The following is a 26,179-nucleotide window of genomic DNA, read 5'->3' as shown; positions in this document are numbered from 1 at the left end:
TGCGATATTGTTTAGTTAAAATATAAATAAAAGAAAAAATAAACAGTGAGAGTATGTGTGTATGTGATTGTTGGAGGACCGAAGGGTAGTGGATCCCACCTCTTTTGGTGTTAAATGGCGCTAACGGAGTAACAATAACGCCTATGGGGTGCCACCCCACAATAGAGTCTTAGCATAACCGGTGAAAAAAATTAGAAAACTTCATATTTGACTTGAAAACATAAGCAAAATTTTATTAGCAAACAATATATAGACGACTGAAAATAACACTACATTGGAGATCTACAACCAAAATCACACAGAAATGGTAATTGTACAATACAAACAAGACCAAACCAATCGAAAGGATAGATCGGTCGTAGTCTATTAACAAATATACAAATCAAAATTCAAAATCTCCATGCACAATCAACACTATTCACAAGTACAGATTGTCATAACCAACCATATAACATTGAAACTACCTAGGCAAGGGTCACAGGCAACTAGCAAGATATGTCTTTTTTTGTGGGTCAAATGAAGTGAAACCATGCTAGTTTTGAGAAGATAAGACAGATCACGGATGTATGATCATAATCAGAAAACTAGAAAGATTGTTAATCTTTCTGAGATATTAAGGCATACAGTTCTTTTGCGGTCCAGCTTTCTTCTATAAGCTCGCTTAGAGGAGCTGCAATCTCATTGGCCATTGTCAACAAGATGTTCATGCAATCTGTAGCCATTTACAGTTCATCTTAATATCTTATAAGCTACCATATGGTAAAGTTTAAATTTTGAGCATATTTATGTATTATAAAAGAAAATGCTAACCTGCGATTTTGCTAAAATTAAGGAGAGACGTGGCAGCAAGAATCTTGTGCTCTACCCATTCACTATTTTCAAGATTTTCTTTCAGTTTAGAGATTAGAACCGAGAAAGCTGAAAGTTCGAATTCATAATCAGGTAATGCAGCAAGTGAAGAACTGAACCACACCATCGTCATCAAGCCTACTTTCGTCATTTCACGGTGTCCGCAACTCAACCACTGGGAAACTGAATCCAGAAACGACTTTTTCCCGTCACTAACAAGAGATGTTGACAATCTGCTCAACCAATCTTCAACGGCCTCTTCTTCCTCATTATCCTATAAACCATAGCGTTTTTTAAATATTAAAGTACCCAATCATGTAATCAAACAATGAAAAAAATCATCAAAACTTTAAGAAGAGAGAAAACTACCTCCAAAATGTTATCTTTCGTTGTGACTTTGTCTTCTAGAACATCTGATTCCTGTCTATTAAACAAACCGGCTTTCTCTAGGATATAATCCTGTGTGATTACCTTCCCTGAGAAAGATATACGCCCGCCCATTATAATAAGTGCTCTACAACATGTTTCTCGCACCTTTTCATCGTAAAGACTGGTATCAAGTGCAGATGTGATTGCATCAACAGCTTCCTCTCTATATATACTGTACTTTTGTTGATCCACCTGTCATTTGGAATATAAACACCTTAACAATCAAATGTGTGCACATATGTCACACTAACTTTAGTATTTAACTAAATAATTTTCTTTTATGAACATACCAGAATATCCATGTGTAACAGGAGCACAGCAACCAAGGGCTTTTGCTCAGGTGAACAACTCTGAAGAAAAAGTAGCAAAATATGCATCGAACTCATTATACCCTCCTTCTGCAAGCCACTTAAGAAAAAATGTACATCTTTTCTCCTAAAGTGACAAACCATTGACAAAAGTTATCGATTTTAACCAACAGAAAGTTATACAGTTATTGTATTATAACTGAAATACCTGTTCAAACAAATTAGATCAAAAAGAAGAAACGCTGCATTTGATCTTGATTTTACGTCTTTGCAGTGAAGCAGCTCAAGAACACCATGTTTATCAATGTGCCTAGTCACATGACTTCTGCAACTAGAGTCAGCTTCAATACAGATCAACAGCAATGCAGCCACGCGTGTTTGTTCATCCAAATTTCCATACCGAAATCTTTGGATTAAAAACTGCAAACCCCCGAGAGACACTAAATGTTTTGCATTTGCTATATTTTCCTCTCTACCAAAAACAGTAAAAAGTTGTTCTACTATGAAAACAGCTGCTTCAGCCTTATACTCATGTTCCCTAGGACTTCCCGTGGGTAGAGATGCAGAGGATAACATCTCCCGAGAATGCTTTGATTTCCAGCTGTCGATGAGTCGCTTCAATATAGAGTTGGTGAAAGGGACAGTATGGTATTCCAATGTTTTTCCAGATACAGGACATGTTTTATTGCCCTTAATAAACCATTCCATGATAGCTACTCGCTCATATGTTTGACCGGTCTCTAGAGTCACAGGATCTTCAAATATAAGTCCGGTTAAAGGGCATATATAATCCTCGGGAACATTCAAGAAAAAGCATCCTCTATCACCATTTGATTTTATTGGCTGCATCATATAAGAGAAATATAAAATTAGAAAAAAAGGAAAACAAAGGGTATTGAGCGGAATTTTAGATATAGACATATAGTTACCGACTTACCGAAGAGTCGGGATGTTTTTTATCATCTGAATCTATCAACTGACTTTCAGTTTGTTGCAGTCCAAAGAAAAACTTTGCTAGCCTCCTGAGAGTAAGTTCGTTGACTTTTGCAACTGGAAGTGACTGTAACATATCAGTGCCCTCTGATCCTTCTAAGGCTACTATTTCACCCTGCTACAATTGAGAATTTGAGCACATGTGCAGGTTACTTAACTGAATGTATGTGCAAATATAATGATAATTATATAAGGGGATATAGAGTAAGTTGTGCTGCTTTTTATACAACTTTCAGACAAGACCTATGACTAGCATTGAAGCAATTGACTTGGCCTTCCCTAAATTTTGATTGTTTGATCGTAACGTAAACAGAAAGCACTTCTGATTATAATTGTGGAAGTGTTGAATAACTAGTGTCAGCAAACCAACTGATAAATCAATATTAATATTAACATACCTGAAAAGTTTCATGGTCCTTTTTAACATCTAAATCTTTATATTCAACTTCTTCCAAAGGGTATGTAAGTGTCCTTTTATCTTCAACCACGGACTCATCAAAACTATAAGTATCATCGTCTGATCTCTGTATATACTGATAATCATCCACCTCAGCAGGTACTGATTTGTGCACCTGACCAAATACAGAATCATATAACTTCTTGCTGACCATAGGCTGAGACAAAAACGACGGGCTACCAAAATCTAAACTGCTTCCATTCCCACCCGAATGCTGGATTCTCTGAACGGAAGCCACTGGAACATGGATTGAAGGAACCGAGGGAGCTTCAACATCATCGGTGATCCAATCCTTGTAGTATAATGCAAATTGATAAGTACCCGAGTCCAAAATATCATAATAAACTTTCTTAAGTTGTTTTAGCTTCCTTGCGTTATGCGGGTCGTCTGCTAGAGATTTAACTTCTTGGTTATACCATGTTTCTAAATGCGATAAATGAGGGTGAAAAACATCTTCCCACAATTCGGAAACCAATGTGGTTCGAGATGCGAACGGAGAATCACAGAACATTTGCAAAAGGTGTTTGGCTGCGATCCGTTCTTTTTTCTGTAGTTGATATATCACACTTAAATACAAGTGACCACAAGCTGACAGAATGGAATTTGGAAAGCCGGATGTAAACCCGTCTTTTAAATCACTTGCATTTAGACCTGTGATCACACTTAACTGTAAAGAAGCTTTCTTTAACTGTTTTGCATTAGCAAGATTCTCTGCAGCCTTTTCAACGGTTTCTATAGCTTGTTCAAGGTTAGATATAACTTTGCTTTCAGCAACTATTTCTTCTTCTAACTTCGAAAAATTAAGTGCAGCGAAGCAGTTATGATACACCGATGTCCTGAAATCTTGATCCTTTAGATATCTTTTAATGTAACCACTCAAAATGGATATTATTGCTTTGATGGCCACCTCATCAAGAGCTACTTCACCAACAGATTCAGTCTCAACTGGTCTGCGGGCCCTACTCTCGCGGACACTTTCTTTGTTTTGTGTACTTTTGTTTGATCTGCTAGATGATGAACCAGGTCGGTTCCCGCCTTTTCGATAATTATGATAATCATCATGGTCATTATCACTCTTGCCAATCGGAGGACTATATACGCCGTTTAGATATATGTCTTTGTACCTTCTTCTATCCACCATTTCATCTTTGACTTCGACTATCTCATCATGAGAAAACTGTTGTGATGATTCGTTACTGTATTTGTCAAGTCTTTCCCTTTTTAGAACATCTAGTGATCTCCTAGCCTTGAGTTTCTCAGGTTTCGGTGACTCGCCACGCATATCATATCTACTGGTATCAGAATACGCCCTTTCTGTCTTCCTCAAACGACTTGGAATGCTGGATTTACGTTCATCTCGAAATGGATGAGGTGGCATTCTTGCTGTTAAGGCCCCTGATGAAGCTCGAGTCATTCTCTTCGAGCTACCAGTCTTGAAACCCTCTTCAGCAAGAAGATCTTCCAGCGACATCGCCATTTAGAAAAGTTTTTGGTATGAAATTCTGTTTAAATAAAGAACTAAGTCACCAAACTGGTTTATAATCTCAACAAGGGGACGGTTAGTCCACGCTCTGCGGCGGGGAGCACCTTTTATATAAAAACGAAAAATATATTCATAATATAACCAAAATGGTATCAAAACGTGTTTGTTTTGTTGTTTAATATCATGTAGTGTCCAAACATGCGCGCTGCGACAGTCATCAAAGGAAAGATAAACCCCCCCCCCCCCAAAAAAAAAAAATAAATAAATAATAATAATAAAATAAAAGGTTTACGTGTTCGATAAACTCTTCAACTTAATGACTGTAATTCATATTCATTCAATATGAAAACACACAAAAAGTATGGCCAAGTAAGATGAAAATACTGTTACTTGAGGTTGTGAATAAAGGAGATATATAATTCATATATGCATGATAGACATAGATATAGTGACACAAAATCTGGGAGAACTACATAATACTCCTAACTCCTAAGGAACCCTGGTTAGTTATATATCCACTTGCCTTCATGATCATGTAATCACATAAAACCCAATAAGTGTATGTATGAAATTACTATGCAAAAGTAACAGAAACAAATAAAACAAACTTATTTCTATGAAATCCCTTAAAATTCCTCAAAAGTTGGTTGCAAGTTAGCATAAACAATACAAAATCTTAACATAAGATCAACTTTTACAACTGCTAAGACACTACCATCTTCTTTAATCTCGCATGATCAATTCATTTTAGTCATTCAGACATTAATTCAAACACATGCTGAGCACGTTACAACTCACGCACACACACACACACACACACAAAAAGGATATAAATACGTACCCTTAACCTTAATAATCTTGTGGATATAAACTTGATCCGAACATACCACAGAATCATAAAATTGTATGATGATGATGATGAGAGAAGAAAGTGCAAAAGTGAAAGATTGTAACAACAACTGAACTGAGTGAAGGCCATTGGTTGGTTACTTGATGTAACAAATAATAATAATAATAATAATAATAATAATAATAATAATAATAATAATGTGGTCAACGACAAATGGAGATGGGGAGGCTACAGAGGATGGGACAAATGGAAGAGGACAATGGGAGTTAGTTTATTAAGGTTGTGCCGGCCGAATCAGTGACACGTATGGAATCTGTTCGAAGTTTACTAGGCCGTCATCCATCGTCTCTGTCGATGTGGAATTGTTCTTCGAATGTCCTCAGTTCGGCATTGAATGGATCAAACCTCAACATAACATATGATGTGACAGAAAAAGAAACATAATATTGTTTTTTTTTTTCCGAAAACATGTCACATTTTTTACTCCTATTTTTTCACAACTCAATTTATAATTTTACTCCTATTTTTTAACAACTCAATTTACCCCAACTCTATTCCCATAAACACCCCAATATGATATCCACATATAAAAAGTTTTTTTTATTAGATGGGCCCACATACCCATATGTCAGGGCTTTAGACGTCCTTAAACTATCTTTAATCAGTCTTTTGAAACAGACGTTCTTAAATTATCTTTAATTAGCCCTTTAAAGATCAATGCCCTTGAATACCCTTACCATTGGAGAGTATTGATCCACAGAAACCTTTAGGTGAGATCAGGGGCGAATCTTCATTGGGGGCAGGGGTGGCCCCGGCCCCCCTGTTTTGTGAAATTTACCTGTTTTCGGCTGAAAAATTTTATACATAGTGTAAGTTTAGCCTTTTTTGGCCGAAAATTTGAGTCCGCCCCCCTCCCCCCTCTCGTTTGTGAAATTTTATATACATTTTGAGCTCGGCCTCCCCGGTGCGTTAGTCCAAGCTGCGCCACTGGGTGAGATGTCTTTGTAAATGGGGAGGGGGGTTGTCATGAACCATGTGAAAAGGTGGATCCAAAGTAAAACAAAAATTATATAAATATTGTGTGTAATGGGTAGGTCATGAAGTGGAAATTATAAAATGTACATATATCTATAGAGTTGGAGGTAGAATTGAGGTATTTAAGGATCCCTAAGAACATTATGCGACAGATGATATGGCAGTTATAGACGCTTAAAGACATACTTAACATTGACATTGAAAATAGTCTTAGAGAGGTACGTGTCCAACATGCAAAATTATTTTTTTGCATATGCCACCCAAACGATTGCCACAATGGACATTCTGAAAAACAAAAAACACCATCCCGTGTGTTGTGTGTGGAATTCGCAATTTTTTTATCTTATTTTGTAACTTTAAATATAATAACGGCTTAAAGATTTATCGGTTCGCATATATTCAGACTAAGTGTTAAAACTGGCCATGGATGGCAGGCGCCACCGATGACCATGTGACATGTGTTTAGAGCCCTTTGACACAAAAAAACATCCGCCAACTTGCTAGTGTGTCCCTCATTGGCACCCTTGAAGTCACTGTGTAACGTTGCTTAGCGTATTTTGGCGTACCAGAAGGGGCTGCGTAATGGTACTTAGCGTATTTTGGCGCACCAGAAGGTGCTGATATGGCCACAGGTGAAGCCGTATGGCCTTTCACAACACATGGTATATTGTGTGCTTGTTTTGGGGTACATTTAAAATTAGAAAGTAACTAGTTGGTTCACCCGCCGCATTGCGGCAGAACACGGCTGGACAATGTAAGTTATTTGTTTTCCTTTGTTACGAAGGTTAGCAACAGATTCTTTTTCTTTGTTGGTTGCATATGAAGTCGGTTGCTTATGAAGCAATTAGCGTCTACACATCTTACATAATAGCCACGGCCCGTGTGTGTGGAACATTTATCTATTGTTACATAGATATGCTTAACTAAAATTAAATTTCACACGGTGCCAGTTAAATTACAATACAAAAATATATGCAGGTTTGGCAAGGACCCAAATTACCCTTTTTCTTTTGGGGTTTACAAAGTATATTCAAGGACTTTTTGTTTGTCTTCCACACGTGAAGTCTTACCAAAACTATAGCCGTTATCCTTCCAAAATTATAGGGTTTTTTGTTTGATGCCTTGGGTTGTGTTGTTCCCAAAAAGGTTGTTTAGCCATGTTTTTCGTTTCATTTTTTTTCTCTCTTTGATCACGGATCTGCCATTTAATGTGTGTGTCATAAGCTGCTTATGGTTAAAGTGTCAAATTGGAGAACAAAAATTACCAATTAGGTGTAGACCTATGAAAACACATCTTCAAGCATACATATTTACACCATAGTTTTAATGAGCCTATGGTAGACAGCCGATTTCGTTAGTAGGCGATATGAACTATTTTTGAAATGATTTTTGTAATGTTGATGGTTACCTGTGAGTGAGTATTTCCCATAGTAGCTCATGAGTGGCAAAATCATAATAGCATTTTGTAATTGTATCATCATACAGGGGTTTGAATATGGCCTTCAACCCGATTAGTGTTGAAGCTTCATAAGACCGAGATTGATCTTCTTGATTGAATTGTCAAGTTGTAGCATGGTCGAACTGTGATCATTGACTCAAAAGTGTGATCACCCTGTAGACCATATATAAAAGTATGTAGGTCAAACTGTACAGTGACAAACTTACTTGAAGAAAGTGCTCGTAAGCAACAAATCAAAACTTGTGCTGAGGAAATACATACATACAGTTGACTATTTAGAGGCTACATCCTAAAGCCAATTGACATGTTTCATTAAAAATAGATGCAGTTGACTTTTTAAAATCTAATTCAGAAAATAAATTAATCCAATCGGCCATTCGATTTCATCATATTGACTGAAACACTTTCTAAAAGTTCTTTTTTTACATGTGTAATTTTCTATAATGTTCTTTGTACTTGTAAATTTTAGAAAATGGATTAGAGAAAATTATGAGGCCCACCTTTTCGGCCACCATGCATATTACGTAACAGTCTCCCAAACTCGTCACACATGCGTTTAAGCTGCCCGTGATAATTGGTTCAGAACGCTTCCACGGTTTTGGTTTTATTATTATTCTTTTCTTTTATAGGTTCTGCATTAAAAAAGAAACCAAAGTACCACATAATTAAACAAAATCCAACATTATGTATCTACAAACATAAAATAACCACAACGAAATCAAAATAAACCCAACCCAGTCATAAAACCCCCCACAATCTATTTCAAAATTAACAAAGTCCTAAACATAAATCAACCAAAAATCGGAATCGTATCAACTTAAGAAAAAAAACCGATTCCATACCTGCTACGATGAAGATTCAACAGACACTTCCGAGCGCAATTTGCAGCACCTAACAAAACATACGCGGATAAAAAATAATTAAGTAGGAAGAATCGAATACACGGAAAAACCCTAAACTGAAAGGATTCGAAATAATTACCGATAGAGAAGCACCGTTAACAATTGATAAATCCATAGGGATGCAAACCAAGTAAGACACGGCCATAGCACAAAATATGCATTTGCAGAAAACTGTTGAAACAACGATTAAGAAAAGAAATAGAAAGATGGTGTTGTATACATATTCTATGAGTCTCGATCGCAACAGGAAGCCAACAAAAGTGCATATTTGAAACCAAGAGAACTATCTTCGTTGATGTCGGTCCCCCCCCCCCCCCCCAAAAAAAAAAGAAAAAAATGAGATGAGGAAGAGTGACAAACTGACAATCAAAGAGTGTGTTGAAATATGGTCATATATGTATATTGTCGAAATTAGTATGTCTCATTGACATATGTTTTTGGTGAATGTGGAGGCTTTGAATGCATCTACGATCTAACTTTGAAATAAAAAGGAAAAATGAGTATATGTCAGTATGTCACGTTAAAACAATATATAAAAGACGGACAAATAAGAAATTATGTATGAATACGTTTAGGACTCATGTTAACTGTTAAAGTTGAACCAAATTGGAAAACATCACATGACACGTAATAAAAATTAAAAAAGTGAATTATATGACACAAAATAAACGTTTAGTACTCACGTTTAACACTTTAATGGTAACATCAAAATAAAAATTAAAAAAACGAACATATTCCCTTAATGGGTGCCACATGACACATTACATTTCATGAAAACATCGATACTTATTCCCATGCATCTTTGCAAGCCTTCATTTGTTTTTAGGAAAAAAAAATCATGAGTCAAGTCGAAAACAATAAAGAAATATGTTGTAAAATGACTAAATTCATGGTACATGAAGTATCGTGACCGGTCATGACTATCAATTTGCTTTCATAGTTTCACAATCACCTACATGTTATTTAAACACGCATAGCCATAATCAAACCATGAAACCGAGTTATAGAATGGAATTATTAATTTATCAGCTGATTCGATTATTTCGATTTTAACTTTTTAATTATTTTATTTGTTTTCTTCACGAATCTTGTTTTCATTTTTTCACAATATATACTAGTTACAAATGAGAATCATAATCACTAAAAAATCCTGCATGCATATGGCAATACGCTACAAAGCAATAATACTATAATAGACCGCATGATTCGATACCTTTATAGGTTTTATTATGGTAATAACTAACATGAAATATTTGACACAAATAATAACTAAATCTGATACGAATAAATAAACAATAATGAAAAAACAAACGAAATAAGGACGGACCATGAATGGCACGTTCAAAAATTAAATTTATAATCTTTTTTTAATCTCTCTCACATGCACGTAATAGCTTTAAAATTGCATATAACACATGCACTGCAATTTCACCACCTACACGCCGCCTCTTGAACGTTGAAGATGACATCAAAGCCGATATTTGATAATGTGCCGCAGTCGTTGGTGGAGATCGCTCCGATTTTTCGTGTGGCTAATGAAGTTGAGCCTAGCCACCCCAGGGCTGCTTATCTTTGTAAGTTTTGCGTTCATGCTTCTGCCCTGCTTGTAGGGTTGTGAAAGGCGAACCGTTTGGCAGAAAGTTTGTTTATGTTCATCTGTCTAATAAGCGAACCAGACATGAACAAAGACCGCGCTTGTTCAATAGTGTTCATGAGCGTTCGGTAATGTGTTCCTTTATGTTCGTCCGCTTACGTTCATCCTGTTACGTCCGTTTAAGTGTTAAGTTTTTTTGTTTTTTTTTGGATATCATGTGGTGTAATTCCAGATTTGTGGGTGGATTTGTGTGGATTTATGATTATTATTCATGAATTAATATGTAATCGTGTATGTTCGTTTGTCCGTCAGAGTCATTTCTGTTTGTTTGCCTATTAGAGTCCTTTTTGCTAGTTTGTCCATTAATGTCCATTAGCGTCCGTTGGTGTTCGTTTGTCCATAATCAGTGTCTAGGTGTTCGTTTGTCCATAGTTTCCAATAGCATTCGTTTTACAATATTAACGAACGCACACAAACTGACATGAACAAACTCAATTCCTTAATGAACGAACACGAACACGAACGCGAACTTTCATTTGTTAGACCGACAAAACTTAACAGGCAAGCACGAACAAGGTCTCATCCGGTTCGGTTGTGTCATGTGTGTGAAGCGACAAAGTTATATATATATATATATATATATATATATATATATATATATATATATATATTGTTTTCTTGTGCACTTAAAATGTTTTTATTATTTTTATTTTATATTTTTGCCATTTTTTATATAATGATTGCAGGTCGGTTTTGTGCATTTGAGAAAGCCTATAATCTGGACCGCGCTTGTAAAGGAACTGGTGTCCTTCAGTTCCGAACTGCCCTTTTAGAGTGGCTCGAACGCGTAAGTATTCTCTTATGAGTTGTTAGGAATTAACTTTACTCTTTCTATCAATGTTTCGTCTGAAACAGAACAACGATTCAACCTTAACTGGGCGAAAGGAAGACACCGATGTCCTTGAAATGCAGAGTTGTTATGGACATTACTACTCAAAGTACACCCGAGCTTTGCAAAACAAGACACATGACCAGTGAGTGTCTTAAGATGCAACATGGTCCTTTTTCTTCTCTTTTTCGATACTTGACTTTTAAATATGTGCAGTACACATCTTACAGAAGCATACCAAATTACTGCTAGTGTTCTCTATGAGGTTTTAAAGTCTATTGATCAAGAAGTGGAAGTTAATGGTGAGGTGGGTACATGATTAATCTTGTTATATAATTGTTTTGGTTCTATTGTTATATTCTTGTATGAACTCTAAAATAATTGTCACACAGAAGACAGACATCTACAAAAATACACCACCCAATTGCGAGTAGATGATGGTTCTCATATTCCCCTATGCTTGAAGGACAAATTGTATGAGGTTCGCAAGCTTGAAATAAATATTTATAATGATAGTAGTGGTAGTAGTAGTAATAGTAATAGTTATAATAATATTAATTATAATAATAGAATAAAGCCATTGTACTCGTGTATTATATAGAGGATGGATTTTTCATAATAAGTAACTAGCTAGTTTGGTGATCGATTACATATATTTTTGATCATTTTAAATTATCTATGAACTTGAAACATGACCATGTTTGATTATTTACGTGATGATTTAGTTCGCCTATCAACTTCAGCGTAACTTGGCCAAATATATTTTGAGCTTTGAAGATTAATGTTTCTAATTTGTTTTATTGGTTGATAAAATACGATACTAAATAGTTAGTAATAAAGATTTATAAATTATTAAACAATATATTGAGATAAGATATCATTATAAAACAATAATGAAATTGAAAAAAGTTAATTATAATCCATAAATTTTTAAAACTTTTGTTTTGTGTAAAAACATTTAATTTTTTTCTAGTAAATTACTAAATATATAATTTTTGTCTAAAATTAATAGTTGTAGTCATTCTTTACTTTTTATACTTTTTAACTCTTATTATAGTATTAGAATAAGTTTATAACATACTTTGTCAACATATTAACTTTTTATATAACACAAACCGAGCTACATCTGGATAATGAGTAAGCGAGCAACAAGCTGTGCCGCTATCGCCCTTTTGAATCGCAAAGCCTATTCTACTAAATATAAATCCTTGGTTCCTCGGGCTCTGCGAGTCACTGTGAACCACCTTCTGCACCCGCTCCAGGAAGCGAACCGCTTCGGGAGCTAGGGATCCAAAAGTGTCGAAGGCAAATGGAATAAACACGTGCTGATTCTCCAAACACGCTGCCTCATACTTAGCAACCTTCCTAGATTCCGCTCTCAAAACCGCCTGTCCCGGTACGAAGCCACTGTCTCTCAGCCCCACCAACGGGGACACCCCAGTGAGGTCAACACACGCATGCTTACCCCCTGCCCAGCCAAACACAAGAACATCCGCAGGACGCAGGGTAAATCTTCCCTCTCGCGGATCAGTCAAAAAGTTAACAGGTGCCTCTTTCTTGGCTGAGATCCCAGCACGCCTAAGCACATCCCATAAAACATCTCTAACTCAGTCATGACGATACTTGAATCCCGACAATTCCTTACAGTGGAGGGCATACTCACCAAATCTATCCAAACAAGCTTTTTTAACTCCGGATGTTACAACATAAGCTTGATCATGTGTGAAATTTGGTTATCTAAAAAAACAAACAAGCCTTGGACAGTGAGTGTTCTTAATAACCGACGATTGTAGTCTTTAAAATTTAAAATAAATTATTTTGTCAGTGTGTTAAAACACATTCTTGGAATAAGAGTGTGCTTTCCAACATTACCTCAAGATATGAACTTCACTTCTATAACACGATTTCCCAATGATAATATTGCTTAATGGCATCACTAGAACACCGACTATTAGTACTTAGTACTTACGATTTGTAAAATATACGTCGGCATGAATTAAAAGAAACAATGTAAATTAAGTTATAATGTATTAATATTAAAGATGATCATAACTACAACTGTGAAGTCAATTACAAGAGATACTAATAGTTAACGAATGAAAAGATTTTTCTTCTATATTTCATATGGTCTCAAAACTCTGCTTTATATCTAAATTTTTTAGGAAAAAGAATATAATATTTTCATTTTATTTCTTTCCATATTTATTTTTTACTTGTTAAATGAAATTTGGAAGCACGGCTTGCTCTTTAATCTTTTATTTTCTTTCTTCCTTTTTGGCTTCAATAATGTACTTTTATTAGTTTAAATGAGAATATTGTTTTTTGAATGAATATAGTATTCCTAAAATAGTTAGGATCTTTAAATTTGGAGGAATATGTGTGCGGACATGACATGGGCAATACCATTGTGTGGCCCCACGTCACATGTTTACAAACAAACCGACAAATATTCCTTTCATAACTCTCCTTGGTGATACCGATTAATGCATCAATTAACATTTAAAATAACCTCGTCTTAACTCGGCATTTTCTGAAGCAGACGAGATAAAGTCATAAAACGTTTAAAACAATTGGTGATCACCGATTAATGCATCGATTAAAATAACCTCGTCTTAACTCAGTATTTTCTCAAAGCATATGAGATAAAGTCATTATACGTTTAAAACAAGCAAGTCGAAAGGCGTCTATCACTTACTGGTCTAGTTGTATGATCAAGTGAAAGATAAGGTGAGGTTTTAAGATATTATTATTAAATAATGAAGTTAGATATTAAATGAGTTATGAGACAGGTTTGGAGAATATAATTAAAGAAAACCATGTGAAGATGGTAATATGAGTTAAAACTTAAAGATGGAATGAAAGACTTACCTTCTTAAACAATTTACGAGCCCCTGTTAAGTCCTTTACCAAAAAATTCCAAAAGAATCTGTTTTTTTTTTCAATTGTGAGTTCTTATACATATCTGTATCATGTAAAGTTTGAATTTTCGAAAATGCTAAGGTTGAACTATTGCTCAAGATATTGAGGATGAAATCAGATAATCAATATCCGTAACCACATGGCCGGTTTTGGGCATGTGCAGGCTAGGCAGCTGCACAAAGCCCATAACCTGAAGGGGCCCAACGTATTTTAAGCTGAAACCATGTATCAGTCCATTAAGAGTTTATTGACCCAAATCTTAAGTAGTGAAATTACCCAAATAATATAAAACAAATTAAGTATAACTATTTAAAACATATAGTTTTTACTATATTTTTTTATATAAGTATGTACGTTATTTTTTTTGCGCCCATTTTTATAGCTCGTGCAAGGCCCATGAAAGCCATCGAGCTCTCGGGAACGGAGTTAAGATTCACCCAATGAGTCGCTAATAGCCCTGTTCGGTGAAAACAAAAACCCACAAGTCTCTGTTAGCCCCGGGTAGTAAAATTAAAAGTCACATTTTTTAAATAAACAAATGAATATCCAAACGAATAAAATTAGAAGTCACATTCCTTAATCATCCAAGAGTCTGCTAAACCATGAAACCAATAGAATATATAGAACCATTAATTTATCAGTAACTGATAGCCTTTTATTATTTCATTTGTTTTTATCACCAATCACTCATAATCTACGACAATACACCCCATTGAATGATGATACGGATAAATAAAATAAACAATGATGACGGATGAAAAAAGCAAATGAAACGTGTAACATGAATGGCACGTTCGTAAATAATGAGAAAACAAGGCGGTTGGGGCATGCTTATTTTATTATTAACAACAGTATAAAATCCAAAAAAATAATATTATATCTTTCTCTTATTATCCCTGCGTGTCTTCTTTCATTCAAAGTTAGCTTAAAGTTGCAGAACACTCTCCAACCCCACCACCTCCTCACGAATCTCACCTTTATTACCATTTTATCTCTCCTAGGGTTTGCTATAACCTTCTGTAATCAAATGTAGCTTAACAGCATCATCTTCCACTGCGTATATCTTCGTATTTTGCAATTATTCGGTGTAATGTATGCTTAAAGCTTCTACTATTTTCTATTTTTTTTTTTGAATTTTGAGTTGATTTTTGGTGTTTATGTTGATTATGAAGTGGATTTGAAGTTTAGCGGTGCTGACGTGGTGTATTGGAGTTGGTGATTTGAAATTGAAGTTGAAGGATGACGTCACGAGGCGGTGGTAGTGGTCCGTCGTCGTCGTCGGATCAACCGACACCGACACCGCCACCGCAGCAGCGGCGGATAATGCGGACGCAGACGGCGGGGAATCTCGGCGAGTCGATATTTGATAGTGAGGTGGTGCCGTCGTCGCTGGTGGAGATTGCACCGATTCTTCGTGTGGCGAATGAAGTTGAGCCTAGTAACCCTAGGGTTGCTTATCTCTGTAAGTTTTTCTGTTTTAGGCATATTTATGGTAACAATGCTGTAGGTTTTTGTGTTTTTTTTACATTAGCGGTATTTAAGTTCATAGGTGCTGAAATTATATTAAATATCTTAACATATTAGCCCAATGGTATCTAGTGGTGTAACAGGTGCTCTTTTCCTTAAGGTGAGGGCTCAAATCCCGCATTAGGCGGATTTATGAGTAGAATATTAGCTCTGCAAAAAAAATAAAATAAAAAATCAGTCCTATAAAACACAGTTGTTTTCTTACTCATGGTTATAGTGTTACCTGCTGTCTTTCTTGAAGATTAGCTAATAAGTATGTTGGCTAGGCTATACAACAACTAAAATTGATTTCAAGTTATCAAGGCTCAGAATACAATTATTTGTTGGAATTATAAAATGTGTGGATGAGGAATACATATAATAGTATTGTGTGAGATCACGAGCGTTGTTAAGTGATTCTTGGCTTGGGTTGTTACTCATGGACTTTGTTCGTTTTGGACACTGTTCGTTATTTTATTCTTTATGCTATACATGATTTGTTATGCTTATTATAGAGTTATTATAGCCCATAACTTCTACTCTGCCTGTAAGTGAAAGCGACAACAAGTTTTATCTTGTTTTGCTTTCAGGCTTGTCATTTCGTATGCACTATGTTGCATTTTTCATTTTTCTTGTTTTATATTTTGATGATGGTTTTGCTGTAGGTCGGTTTTATGCATTTGAGAAAGCCCATAGACTGGACCCCACTTCTAGTGGACGTGGTGTTCGTCAGTTCAAAACTGCCCTTCTTCAGCGGCTTGAAAGGGTAAGTATTCTCTGAATGGTGTTTTGGGTTGCTTAGCCTTTCAATCAATGAAGACTCATGTTTCATTTGAACCAGGAAAATGACCCAACCTTGATTGGGAGGATGAAAAAAAGTGATGCGCGTGAAATGCAGAGTTTTTATCGACATTACTACTCTAAGTACATCCAAGCTTTGCAAAGTGCTGCTGATAAGGCAGACCGGTGAGTGTCTTAATATGCAAGTGGTTCTAACTTCTAAGCAGTGTCTTTGCTGCTTTTGGCATCTTGTTTTTTTCTTCTCATTTTCGGTACTTGACTCTTATATATGTTCAGGGCACAGCTTACCAAAGCATACCAAACTGCTAATGTTCTCTTTGAGGTTTTAAAAGCTGTTAATCAAACACAAGCAGTGGAAGTTGACCAGGAGGTGGGTACAAAAGAAATGTTTCACGAAGAATCTTCTTACGCAATTGTTTAGGTTTTTATTGTAAAACTCCGTGTCTATATTCTTTTATGAATTCTACAATAACTGTCAAAACAGATTCTTGAAACACATGATAAAGTTGCACAGAAGACGGAGATCTATCTTCCATACAATATACTACCTCTTGACCCTGATAGTGCCAATCAAGCTATTATGAGATACCCAGAGGTATATTAAAAATCCCATGTACTCTTGTTAGTCTCTTCTATCATTTTAAACATATTTCTTAAAAGTTGCGGAATGAGTTTGCAGATTCAAGCTGCTGTTGTTGCTCTTCGTAACACAAGGGGTCTTCCATGGCCCAGGGAATACAAGAAGAAAAATGAAGAAGACATTCTAGATTGGCTTCAAGCTATGTTTGGGTTTCAGGTAACATATTGTTGCTATTAAAGGGTGACAACTTATTATGTTTCATGGAGCACACAAGAGGATTTGAATAATAAATCCTTTATGAACATGAATTAGAGTTATGTTTTCAGCATCATGACTGAACTTTTGTTTTCTATTTTTCAGAAAGATAACGTGGCAAATCAACGGGAGCATCTGATTTTGTTGCTTGCAAATGTTCACATTCGGCAAATTCCAAAACCTGATCCGCAGCCCAAGATCTGTCACATAAATTTACTATGCAGTAAATTCCGGCATTAGCTAATATTTCACATAGTTCTTCCTTGTTTCTCATGGTTCTTTTTTCTGTTTTTTGTTTGACTAGTTGGATGAGCGTGCATTAAATGAAGTGATGAAGAAGCTTTTCAAGAATTACAAGAAATGGTGCAAGTACTTGGACAGAAAAAGTAGTCTTTGGTGAGGGCTTAACTTGAATCTTTTTTTCACCCTTAATAATCTGGATATTAGGAAACTAAGCATGGATTTTAATAGTTTCTAATTGCATAAACTACTAAAGTTAAGTCTGTTCTTTTATGTGAAAAGATGCAGACTTAATTTTATAGTAGGCATTATATTGTACTGATATAGTTTTCTTCTGTGCTAAAATAGGTTGCCAACCATACAGCAAGAAGTTCAACAACGTAAATTATTATATATGGGCCTATATCTTCTCATTTGGGGGGAGGCTGCAAATTTGAGATTTATGCCTGAGTGCCTCTGCTACATCTATCATCATGTACGCATATATCAACTCTATATAGTTAGACAGTTGTATTTGTTTTTTCTGACTTTTTATGACTGTATTACTTATTTCACATTGATACATAAATACCACCTATTGATGACATTAATGGCTGTTATTTGCTTTAGATGGCTTTTGAATTGTATGGCATGCTAGCTGGCAATGTCAGTCCAATGACGGGTGAGAATGTAAAACCAGCTTATGGTGGAGACGAGGAAGCGTTTTTGACAAAAGTGGTTACTCCTATTTATGATGTGATAGCAAAGGTATCCAAGCACTCTATATGCCTCACCTTGATTTGGAAGTTATAATTGCTTGCAATGTAAATAATTCATATGCTGCCACTGTTCCACAGGAAGCTGCCTGGAGCAAAGTAGGGAAATCAAAACATTCACAGTGGAGAAATTATGATGATCTAAATGAATATTTCTGGTATAACTTTGTTATGTGTTAGAATATTAAGATATTTGTTTAGGTAATATTATTACTTTATTACTAAGAATGCTTGAATATTTTAAGTCTGTAGATTGTTTCCGGTTAGGTTGGCCAATGCGTGCTGATGCTGATTTCTTCTGCGAGCCTGACAAATCACGTGAGTTTGTAAAAAATGGGGTAAGTTGCAATTGATGCTTGGTCTACTTCATATTTATATTCACATAGTGTTGAACTGAGTGGTAAATTTTTTTACATTAATCAGGATAGCAAACCAATTACTAAACATCGACGGGCGGCTAAAGTTAATTTTGTGGAGATTCGATCATATTGGCATGTATTTAGAAGCTTTGACAGAATGTGGAGTTTATTTTGTGCTTACAGGTAACATATGTTATATTTGATAGTTGATGCGTACAAATTATCATAGTTATCATCTGAGCTCTCAATGCCCTGTGAGACATAATTGGTCATTGTTTTTTCCTATTTTAGGCTATGATTATTGTTGCTTGGAATGGTGATGGCAACCCTACCTCAATCTTTTATTCTGATGTTTTTAAGAAAGTACTGAGTGTCTTTATAACTGCTTCAATATTGAAGCTTGGTCAAGGTATGTCGACCACTAATAGTGTAATTATCTACAATTATTGTCAATTATTTAAAAAAGAAAACTAAACGATTTGTTTTGTAGCTGTTTTGGATGTGGTACTAAATTGGAAAGCAAGACATTGCATGCCATTTTATGTGAAACTAAGATACCTTTTGAAGGTTGTATCAGCTGCAGCTTGGGTTGTAATCTTACCCGTTACTTATGCTTATACATCAGAAGATCATGGATTTGCTCAAACCCTTAAAGGTTGGTTTGGAAACATCCATGGTCCTCAATCGTTGTTCATTTTGGCGGTTGTTGTCTATTTGTCACCAAACATGTTGGCTGCTGTGTTGTTTTTGTTCCCCTTCATACGGCGTTACCTTGAGAGTTCAGATTACAGGATTGTGATGCTCATGATGTGGTTGTCTCAGGTATGTTTTTCCTATCTGTTTTGAGGTCTATTCCTTAATTATTGGTTAATGAAATGCTAACTTTTAATATGAATGATGAAATGTGTCAGCCTCGACTTTATGTTGGGAGGGCAATGCACGAAAGCACCTTTTCACTTTTCAAGTAAGATATTAAAAGATGAATTTATATGTAGTTATTTGAGAGCTACTTTATCATATATATATTGATTAACGTTTCAGGTACACAACCTTTTGGATTTTGCTCATTATAACCAAGCTGGCTTTCAGTTATTACTTAGAGGTTCTGTTCTAGTGTTCTCACTCGTACTTTTAAGACTCGGCCTTATATGATTTTGTACAATCTTTGGAGACCATTTTATATTTTGTGATCGTTGACAGTTCACAGTTGTAAACTATCATTGCAGATAAAGCCACTCGTGGGTCCTACAAAAGCTATAATGAGTGTTCATATCAATACTTATGCATGGCATGAGTTCTTTCCTCAGGGTAATAATAGTGTTCTCAAATGAAAAAAAATTCCACTACTGTGTTTGTTTTCTGTAATCGAATTATGCTCTTTTGCAGCAAGGAACAATATTGGTGTGGTAGTTGCACTCTGGGCTCCAATCATTCTTGTAAGTAACTGTATTCTTTTTAGTTGTACATTTTATTGTAGCTATTAACACCCGGGATTTATACAGGTGTATTTTATGGATACTCAAATCTGGTATGCTATTTTCTCTACATTATTTGGAGGTGTTTATGGGGCATTCCGTCGTCTTGGAGAGGTTTGTGCTTTTTTAATAAAAAAAAGTAAATCTCATTGCTTTAAGTTATGATCTGAAATTTATGTTTCTACAGATTCGAACTCTAGAAATGTTGCGGTCTCGTTTTGATGCGTTACCTGGTGCATTTAATGGTTGCTTAATTCCACCTGACAGAAGCGATCCAGTAAAAAAGAAAGGACTTAAAGCTACATTGTCTCGTAATTATGATGCCGTAAGTTTGTGATCTTTTAAGATGACTTTAGAATCTTCTGTTGATATTAAGGCTATGCTTCTTGTTATTGTTGCAGATCACATCCCAGAAAGGGAAAGAAGCTGCAAGATTTGCTCAATTATGGAATAAAATTATCTCAAGTTTCAGAGAGGAAGATCTTATAAATAACAGGTAATCATAACTTTTTTTGTATTAGAGAAATGGATTGAATTTTATATTTTAACTTATGAAAAACCTTTTGTGGCTACAGGGAAATGAACCTCTTGCTTGTTCCATATTGGGCAGACCAAGACTTGGACATAATTCAGTGGCCTCCATTTCTGCTTGCTAGCATGGTATGCCACACATGAAACAATGAGAATTTGTACTTCTAGAAGCTTTTGACAATGCAATTATTGTTTTTCTAATTACTGGGTAGATCCCTATTGCACTGGATATGGCTAAAGACAGCAATGGAAAGGACCGTGAGCTAAAAAAGCGAATTGAGAATGACAGTTACATGTCTTGTGCCGTTCGTGAATGCTATGCTTCATTTCGTAACATTATTTTGTTTTTGATTTGTGGGAGTCGTGAGAAGCAGTAAGTCTATTTCATTTTTAGCAACAAAGCTATATTTTTATACAAGTTTTTATCATGAAACAAAATTTTGACAACTTGGTTTTTCCTTTTCAGGGTTATTAACGATATATTTGCTGAAGTTGACAAACATATTGAAGCTGGCGATCTAGTGAAAGAGTTCAATATGAGTTATCTGCCTATCCTTTATGACCATGTTGTCAAGCTTCTTAAATACTTGGTATGTGTTTTAATAGCTCTTTGTAGCAACTTTTTATAATCTTGTATAAGGATAATAATCTAAAGCTATTACAATGCTGTTGCTATTCACAGCTATCAAACAAGCAGGAGGACCGGGATCAAGTTGTAATTCTTTTCCAGGATATGCATGAAGTTGTGACCAGAGACATAATGGAAGACCAGAAGTAAAACTTTTTGCTGTGTCTGCTTGTATTTCACTTTTATGTAATTCTTACATTGTATTTTTTTTTTCTCATGGTGTAGCATGGATGGGCAAGGATTCGATGTGGATGAACAATATCAGTTGTTTCAACCTGCAGGAGCAATCCTGTTTCCAACTCCAGAAACAGAAGCTTGGAAGGAGAAAGTAATTATACCAAAAAGTTCTACACATGTTGAGGTCTTAGTTTTGAACTAAGTATATTCTTCTTACACAGTGCTCTTTTGCAGATCAATAGGCTGTACTTACTGCTTACGGTTAAGGAATCTGCTATGGATGTGCCTTCAAACTTGGAAGCTAGAAGACGAATATCCTTCTTCTCCAATTCATTGTTTATGGATATGCCATCAGCCCCCAAAGTTCGCAATATGCTTTCCTTCTCGTAAGTTTTTATGATAATTTACATTGTTGAGATCACTTGCATTAGGACACAACCGTTTAGAGTCTATGCAACCTATTTTCTAGACCTCCTTTCTCTTATACAACACTTTTGCTTACTTCTATTTATCATACACTGAGTCATCATACCTTACTTTTTGCGTAACATGTTTTTATGTCAGCGTACTCACTCCATACTACACTGAGGAGGTTCTCTTTTCATTGCATGATTTAGAAGTCCCAATTGAGGACGGAGTATCAATCCTCTTCTACTTGCAAAAGATTTTCCCAGGTTTGTCATATACTCATATTCTGTCAGATCCTTTCATGGCACCATCATATACATACATACATATATATATATATATATATATATATATTGACTGGTGATGATCTGTAGATGAGTGGAACAACTTTCTTGAGAGGGTGGATCGTCATAGTGAAGATGACCTAAAAGGAAATGATGAGTTAGAAGATCAACTGCGTCTTTGGGCTTCATATAGGGGACAGACCTTGACCAAAACTGGTAAATGCTGACCTATTTGCCCTAATCTACCAATTTAGTTAAACTAATATTACCTTTTAATTTATGGCAGTTAGAGGGATGATGTATTATCGTAAGGCTTTGGAGCTTCAGGCTTTCCTTGACATGGCAAAAGATGAAGGTACCCAGCCATTTAGTAATTATTATCTATAGATGAAGTTTGAAGTTAACATTGGATGATTTGTTGTTTTGCTAATTCTGCTATGGGTTTTGACCAGATTTGATGCAAGGGTACAAGGCGATTGAATTGAATGAGGAACAGATGAAGGGAGAAAGGTCATTGTGGGCTCAGTGTCAAGCAGTAGCTGATATGAAGTTTACATATGTGGTTTCATGCCAACAATATGGCATTCAAAAGCGATCTGGTGATCCTCGTGCACAAAATGTTCTTAGGCTAATGACAGAGTACCCATCTCTACGTGTTGCTTACATTGATGAGGTTGAGGAACCTAGCAAAGATGCAACCAAAGAGATTAACCATAAAGTTTATTACTCTGCTCTAGTCAAAGCTATGCCAAATTCCAATACTTCTGAGGCGGGACAAAACTTGGATCAGGTAAAATTGTAAATTTTTTTATAAAAGATGATTCTTTTGAAGCTGATTACAGATGTTATAGTTAGTCATTGCTTCAATGTGCAGGTCATTTATAAGATAAAGTTGCCTGGACCTGCAATATTAGGAGAAGGAAAGCCTGAGAATCAGAATCATGCTATCATCTTCACACGTGGAGAGGGCTTGCAGACAATAGACATGAACCAGGCATGTTCTGTTTCTATATATATATATATATAAGGAAAGGTATTTTTGTCTTAACTTCAATCAAACATCCATTTGTAGGATAATTACATGGAAGAGGCCTTAAAAATGAGGAACTTGCTTCAAGAGTTCCTTAAAAAGCATGATGATGTGAGGTACCCGACAATATTGGGACTTAGGGAGCATATTTTCACTGGAAGGTATGTTAGAAGTTAAAATGTGCCCCTTTGTTTGTTCGTTATGCTTATCATGGTAATTTGTTGTTGCAGTGTTTCTTCTCTTGCATGGTTCATGTCTAATCAAGAAACAAGTTTTGTAACAATAGGTCAGAGATTGCTGGTCAACCCTTTGAAGTAAGATCTGAGTCATATCGGTCCGCTTGGTCTCTTTCATATGTCTTAATATATGCCTATTAATCTAACAATTGTCTGCTAAACTTGGTTTCTCTAGGGTTCGTTTTCATTATGGTCATCCAGATGTTTTTGATAGACTGTTTCACCTTACCAGAGGTGGTGTCAGTAAAGCCTCTAAGATTATAAATCTTAGCGAAGACATATTTGCTGGTATTCTCAAACTCAAAACATCTCTTGTGTTATGCTGATTGTTTTGCCTCAAAGCTAACTGTTTTCTTTCTGTTTACAGGTTTTAATTCTACCCTTCGTGAAGGCAATGTGACACATCACGAATATATACAAGTTGGTAAAGGGAGAGATGTCGGTCTTAATCAAATATCTCTGTTTGAGGCTAAAATTGCCAATGGAAATGGGGAACAAACACTTAGCCGAGACCTATACAGGCTTGGACACCGTTTTGACTTTTTCAGAATGTTATCTTGCTACTTCACTACAATTGGTTTCTACTTTAGTACTTTGGTAAAATGCTCATTCATTCTCCTCATATTATTAGGCAATATATTCACTTCAGCTGATTACATTTCCTTCTGCAGATCACTGTATTGACCGTGTACGTGTTTCTTTACGGGCGTCTTTATCTTGTTCTTAGTGGACTCGAACAGGGGCTTATCACCCAACCTGCAATTCGCCACAATAAACCACTTCAAGTGGCTCTTGCTTCACAATCTTTTGTGCAAATTGGGTTCTTAATGGCTTTACCTATGATGATGGAAATCGGTCTAGAACGAGGTTTCCGAACCGCATTAAGTGAGTTCATTCTTATGCAATTACAACTTGCACCTGTGTTCTTCACATTTTCACTTGGAACAAAGACTCACTACTATGGTAGAACCTTGCTTCACGGAGGTGCAAAATACAGAGCAACGGGACGTGGGTTTGTCGTGTTTCATGCAAAGTTGCGGAGAACTATCGTCTTTACTCGCGTAGTCATTTCGTGAAGGGAATTGAGCTTATGATTTTGTTACTTGTTTACCAAATATTTGGCGAGTCGTATAGAGGAGCAGTTGCTTACCTTTTGATCACCATTTCAATATGGTTCATGGTTGGCACATGGTTATTTGCACCATTCTTGTTCAATCCTTCGGGTTTTGAATGGCAAAAGATTGTTGATGATTGGTCTGATTGGAATAAGTGGATCAGTAATCAGGGTGGTATTGGGGTTCCGCCCGAGAAGAGTTGGGAATCATGGTGGGAGGAGGAACAAGAACACCTGCGGTATTCTGGAAAGCGTGGTGTGATAGTAGAAATATTATTATCATTACGCTTTTTTATATATCAGTATGGTCTTGTTTATCATTTGAGTATGACAAAGCATCAGAAAAGTGTCTTGGTATGTTCAGATTTTATGCATACATTGTTTTGTGACTTTAAAGTAATGTTGCTAAACGGTTTTTGTTTGTATGGCAGGTTTATGGTATATCATGGGTGGTCATCTTTGTCATGTTGTTAGTGGTCAAGGTGAGGATTGACTTTCCTTTTAAGATAAAATTTTAGTATTTTTCTTCTAAAATTGTATGATGCAAATATTTATTAAAAATGTTGCAGGCTATATCGTTTGGACGGATGAAATTCAGTGCAAAGTTTCAACTTGTGTTCCGTCTGATTAAAGGAGCAATCTTTATCATGTTTGTCTCTATTCTTGTGATCCTGATTGCACTGCCTCACATGACTCTCCAAGACATATTTGTGTGCATTCTTGCCTTTATGCCAACTGGCTGGGGTTTACTACTGGTCAGTGCAGCATTTATCCTTCTGGATTATCGTACCCTGAAAGTGAGACTTAACACAATTCTTTCTTCTTTTTTCAGATTGCACAGGCAATTAAACCGGTAGTGAAGGCGACTGGATTCTGGGGATCAGTGAGGACACTTGCACGTGGGTATGAGATAGTAATGGGTCTACTTCTGTTCACACCGGTTGCGTTTCTTGCATGGTTTCCCTTTGTTTCAGAATTTCAAACACGTATGCTCTTCAATCAAGCCTTCAGTAGAGGTTTGCAAATCTCCCGTATTCTTGGTGGGCATAGGAAAGATCGATCTGCTAGGAACAAAGAGTGTTTAGTGATGGAATGCAGCAGTAACTGTTTTAAGGCCTGTATTTTGGTAGCTAGCCATAGCTAGTTTTTTTAAGTGTGTATTTAGCTATTATGAACACTTGCTGACTGAATGATCTCATGGACAGCACGTCAGTCAGTGCTGATGTATTATCCTGTTAATTGAGTTTTGGTTCTCTTATTATGCCTGCAACTTGGATGAACCTATAACATTTTATAAAGGCTGTATCATACATTGCAATACAAACACGAGTAGCAAATCTCGATCCGTAAAAGGACAGTTGACTTCTCCTACATCATATCATGCAGCCTTCCAAAAAACTCCAGGTTCTAATGTATCGTTACCAGTTATCATTGACAACGGGTTTGATGCATCAGTGTATACAAGCATATGAAAACTTATTACAAGAGTAAGTCAAACCTACAAGGTTGGACATACTATTGTAACGCGTTAAGACACATAGTTATATACATGCGCAACAAAAATCATTATACAATGACCTGCAAAGTTAGAAAGTGTTGGGAAATGTTAGATGTGTTGCGTATCAAAATTCAA

At 35.9% G+C, this 26,179-nt stretch overlaps 2 protein-coding genes and 1 pseudogene across 3 annotated transcripts; 2 read left to right on the top strand and 1 right to left on the bottom strand.

Moving 5' to 3' along the window:
- Positions 1-151: 151 nt before the first annotated feature.
- On the bottom strand, positions 152-5,459 carry LOC143547828 (putative E3 ubiquitin-protein ligase LIN). Its single transcript, XM_077039150.1, has 8 exons — positions 5,361-5,459; positions 2,978-4,538; positions 2,524-2,694; positions 1,795-2,429; positions 1,569-1,713; positions 1,219-1,470; positions 811-1,123; positions 152-712 (listed from the first exon to the last, which is right to left on the bottom strand). The coding sequence occupies exons 2-8, from the start codon at positions 4,511-4,513 to the stop codon at positions 597-599; spliced, it is 3,168 nt and encodes a 1,055-aa protein (XP_076895265.1). The 5' UTR covers positions 4,514-4,538; positions 5,361-5,459; the 3' UTR covers positions 152-596.
- A 4,768-nt stretch (positions 5,460-10,227) lies between these two features.
- LOC143547845 (callose synthase 2-like) lies at positions 10,228-15,386 on the top strand. The gene is made up of 5 exons (XM_077039162.1): positions 10,228-10,339; positions 11,106-11,206; positions 11,275-11,393; positions 11,465-11,555; positions 15,309-15,386. Exons 1-5 carry the CDS (start codon positions 10,228-10,230, stop codon positions 15,384-15,386), a joined length of 501 nt encoding a protein of 166 aa, XP_076895277.1.
- On the top strand, positions 15,081-25,690 carry LOC143547844 (callose synthase 3-like; annotated as a pseudogene). The gene is made up of 42 exons (XR_013137854.1): positions 15,081-15,259; positions 15,340-15,629; positions 16,339-16,439; positions 16,515-16,639; positions 16,751-16,844; positions 16,959-17,069; positions 17,154-17,270; positions 17,415-17,505; positions 17,612-17,705; positions 17,898-18,024; positions 18,159-18,296; positions 18,386-18,472; positions 18,550-18,642; positions 18,728-18,846; positions 18,955-19,072; positions 19,154-19,485; positions 19,575-19,627; positions 19,705-19,765; positions 19,890-19,971; positions 20,050-20,099; positions 20,166-20,252; positions 20,326-20,463; positions 20,540-20,634; positions 20,714-20,798; positions 20,882-21,042; positions 21,136-21,259; positions 21,352-21,443; positions 21,523-21,625; positions 21,709-21,860; positions 22,039-22,148; positions 22,257-22,382; positions 22,453-22,521; positions 22,619-22,956; positions 23,041-23,160; positions 23,239-23,357; positions 23,427-23,510; positions 23,608-23,720; positions 23,800-24,029; positions 24,104-24,900; positions 24,978-25,028; positions 25,116-25,301; positions 25,379-25,690. The product of XR_013137854.1 is annotated as a callose synthase 3-like (transcript).
- The last annotated feature ends 489 nt before the right edge of the window (positions 25,691-26,179 follow it).

Source organism: Bidens hawaiensis, unplaced genomic scaffold (assembly GCF_021521415.1).
Source record: "Bidens hawaiensis isolate Kalapana, Puna unplaced genomic scaffold, B.hawaiensis_p1.1 tig00014836_1, whole genome shotgun sequence".
NCBI lineage: Eukaryota > Viridiplantae > Streptophyta > Magnoliopsida > Asterales > Asteraceae > Bidens > Bidens hawaiensis.
The sequence above is the reverse complement of the archived record's forward strand: the minus strand, read 5'-3'. Positions and strand labels throughout refer to the sequence as shown.

What these genes read in the sequence shown, in the direction of transcription:
- LOC143547828 (XM_077039150.1), bottom strand. Translation starts at nt 4,513, where the DNA reads ATGGCGATGTCGCTGGAAGATCTTCTTGCTGAAGAGGGTTTCAAGACT. An exon ending in TGTTACACATGGATATTCTG is followed by an intron (nt 1,471 to 1,568) that starts GTATGTTCATAA and finishes TCCAAATGACAG; the next exon opens with GTGGATCAACAAAAGTACAG. An exon ending in CGAAAGATAACATTTTGGAG is followed by an intron (nt 1,124 to 1,218) that starts GTAGTTTTCTCT and finishes TATGGTTTATAG; the next exon opens with GATAATGAGGAAGAAGAGGC.
- LOC143547845 (XM_077039162.1), top strand. Translation starts at nt 10,228, where the DNA reads ATGACATCAAAGCCGATATTTGATAATGTGCCGCAGTCGTTGGTGGAG. An exon ending in CCCCAGGGCTGCTTATCTTT is followed by an intron (nt 10,340 to 11,105) that starts GTAAGTTTTGCG and finishes TAATGATTGCAG; the next exon opens with GTCGGTTTTGTGCATTTGAG. An exon ending in AAGTGGAAGTTAATGGTGAG is followed by an intron (nt 11,556 to 15,308) that starts GTGGGTACATGA and finishes TTGAATTTTGAG; the next exon opens with TTGATTTTTGGTGTTTATGT.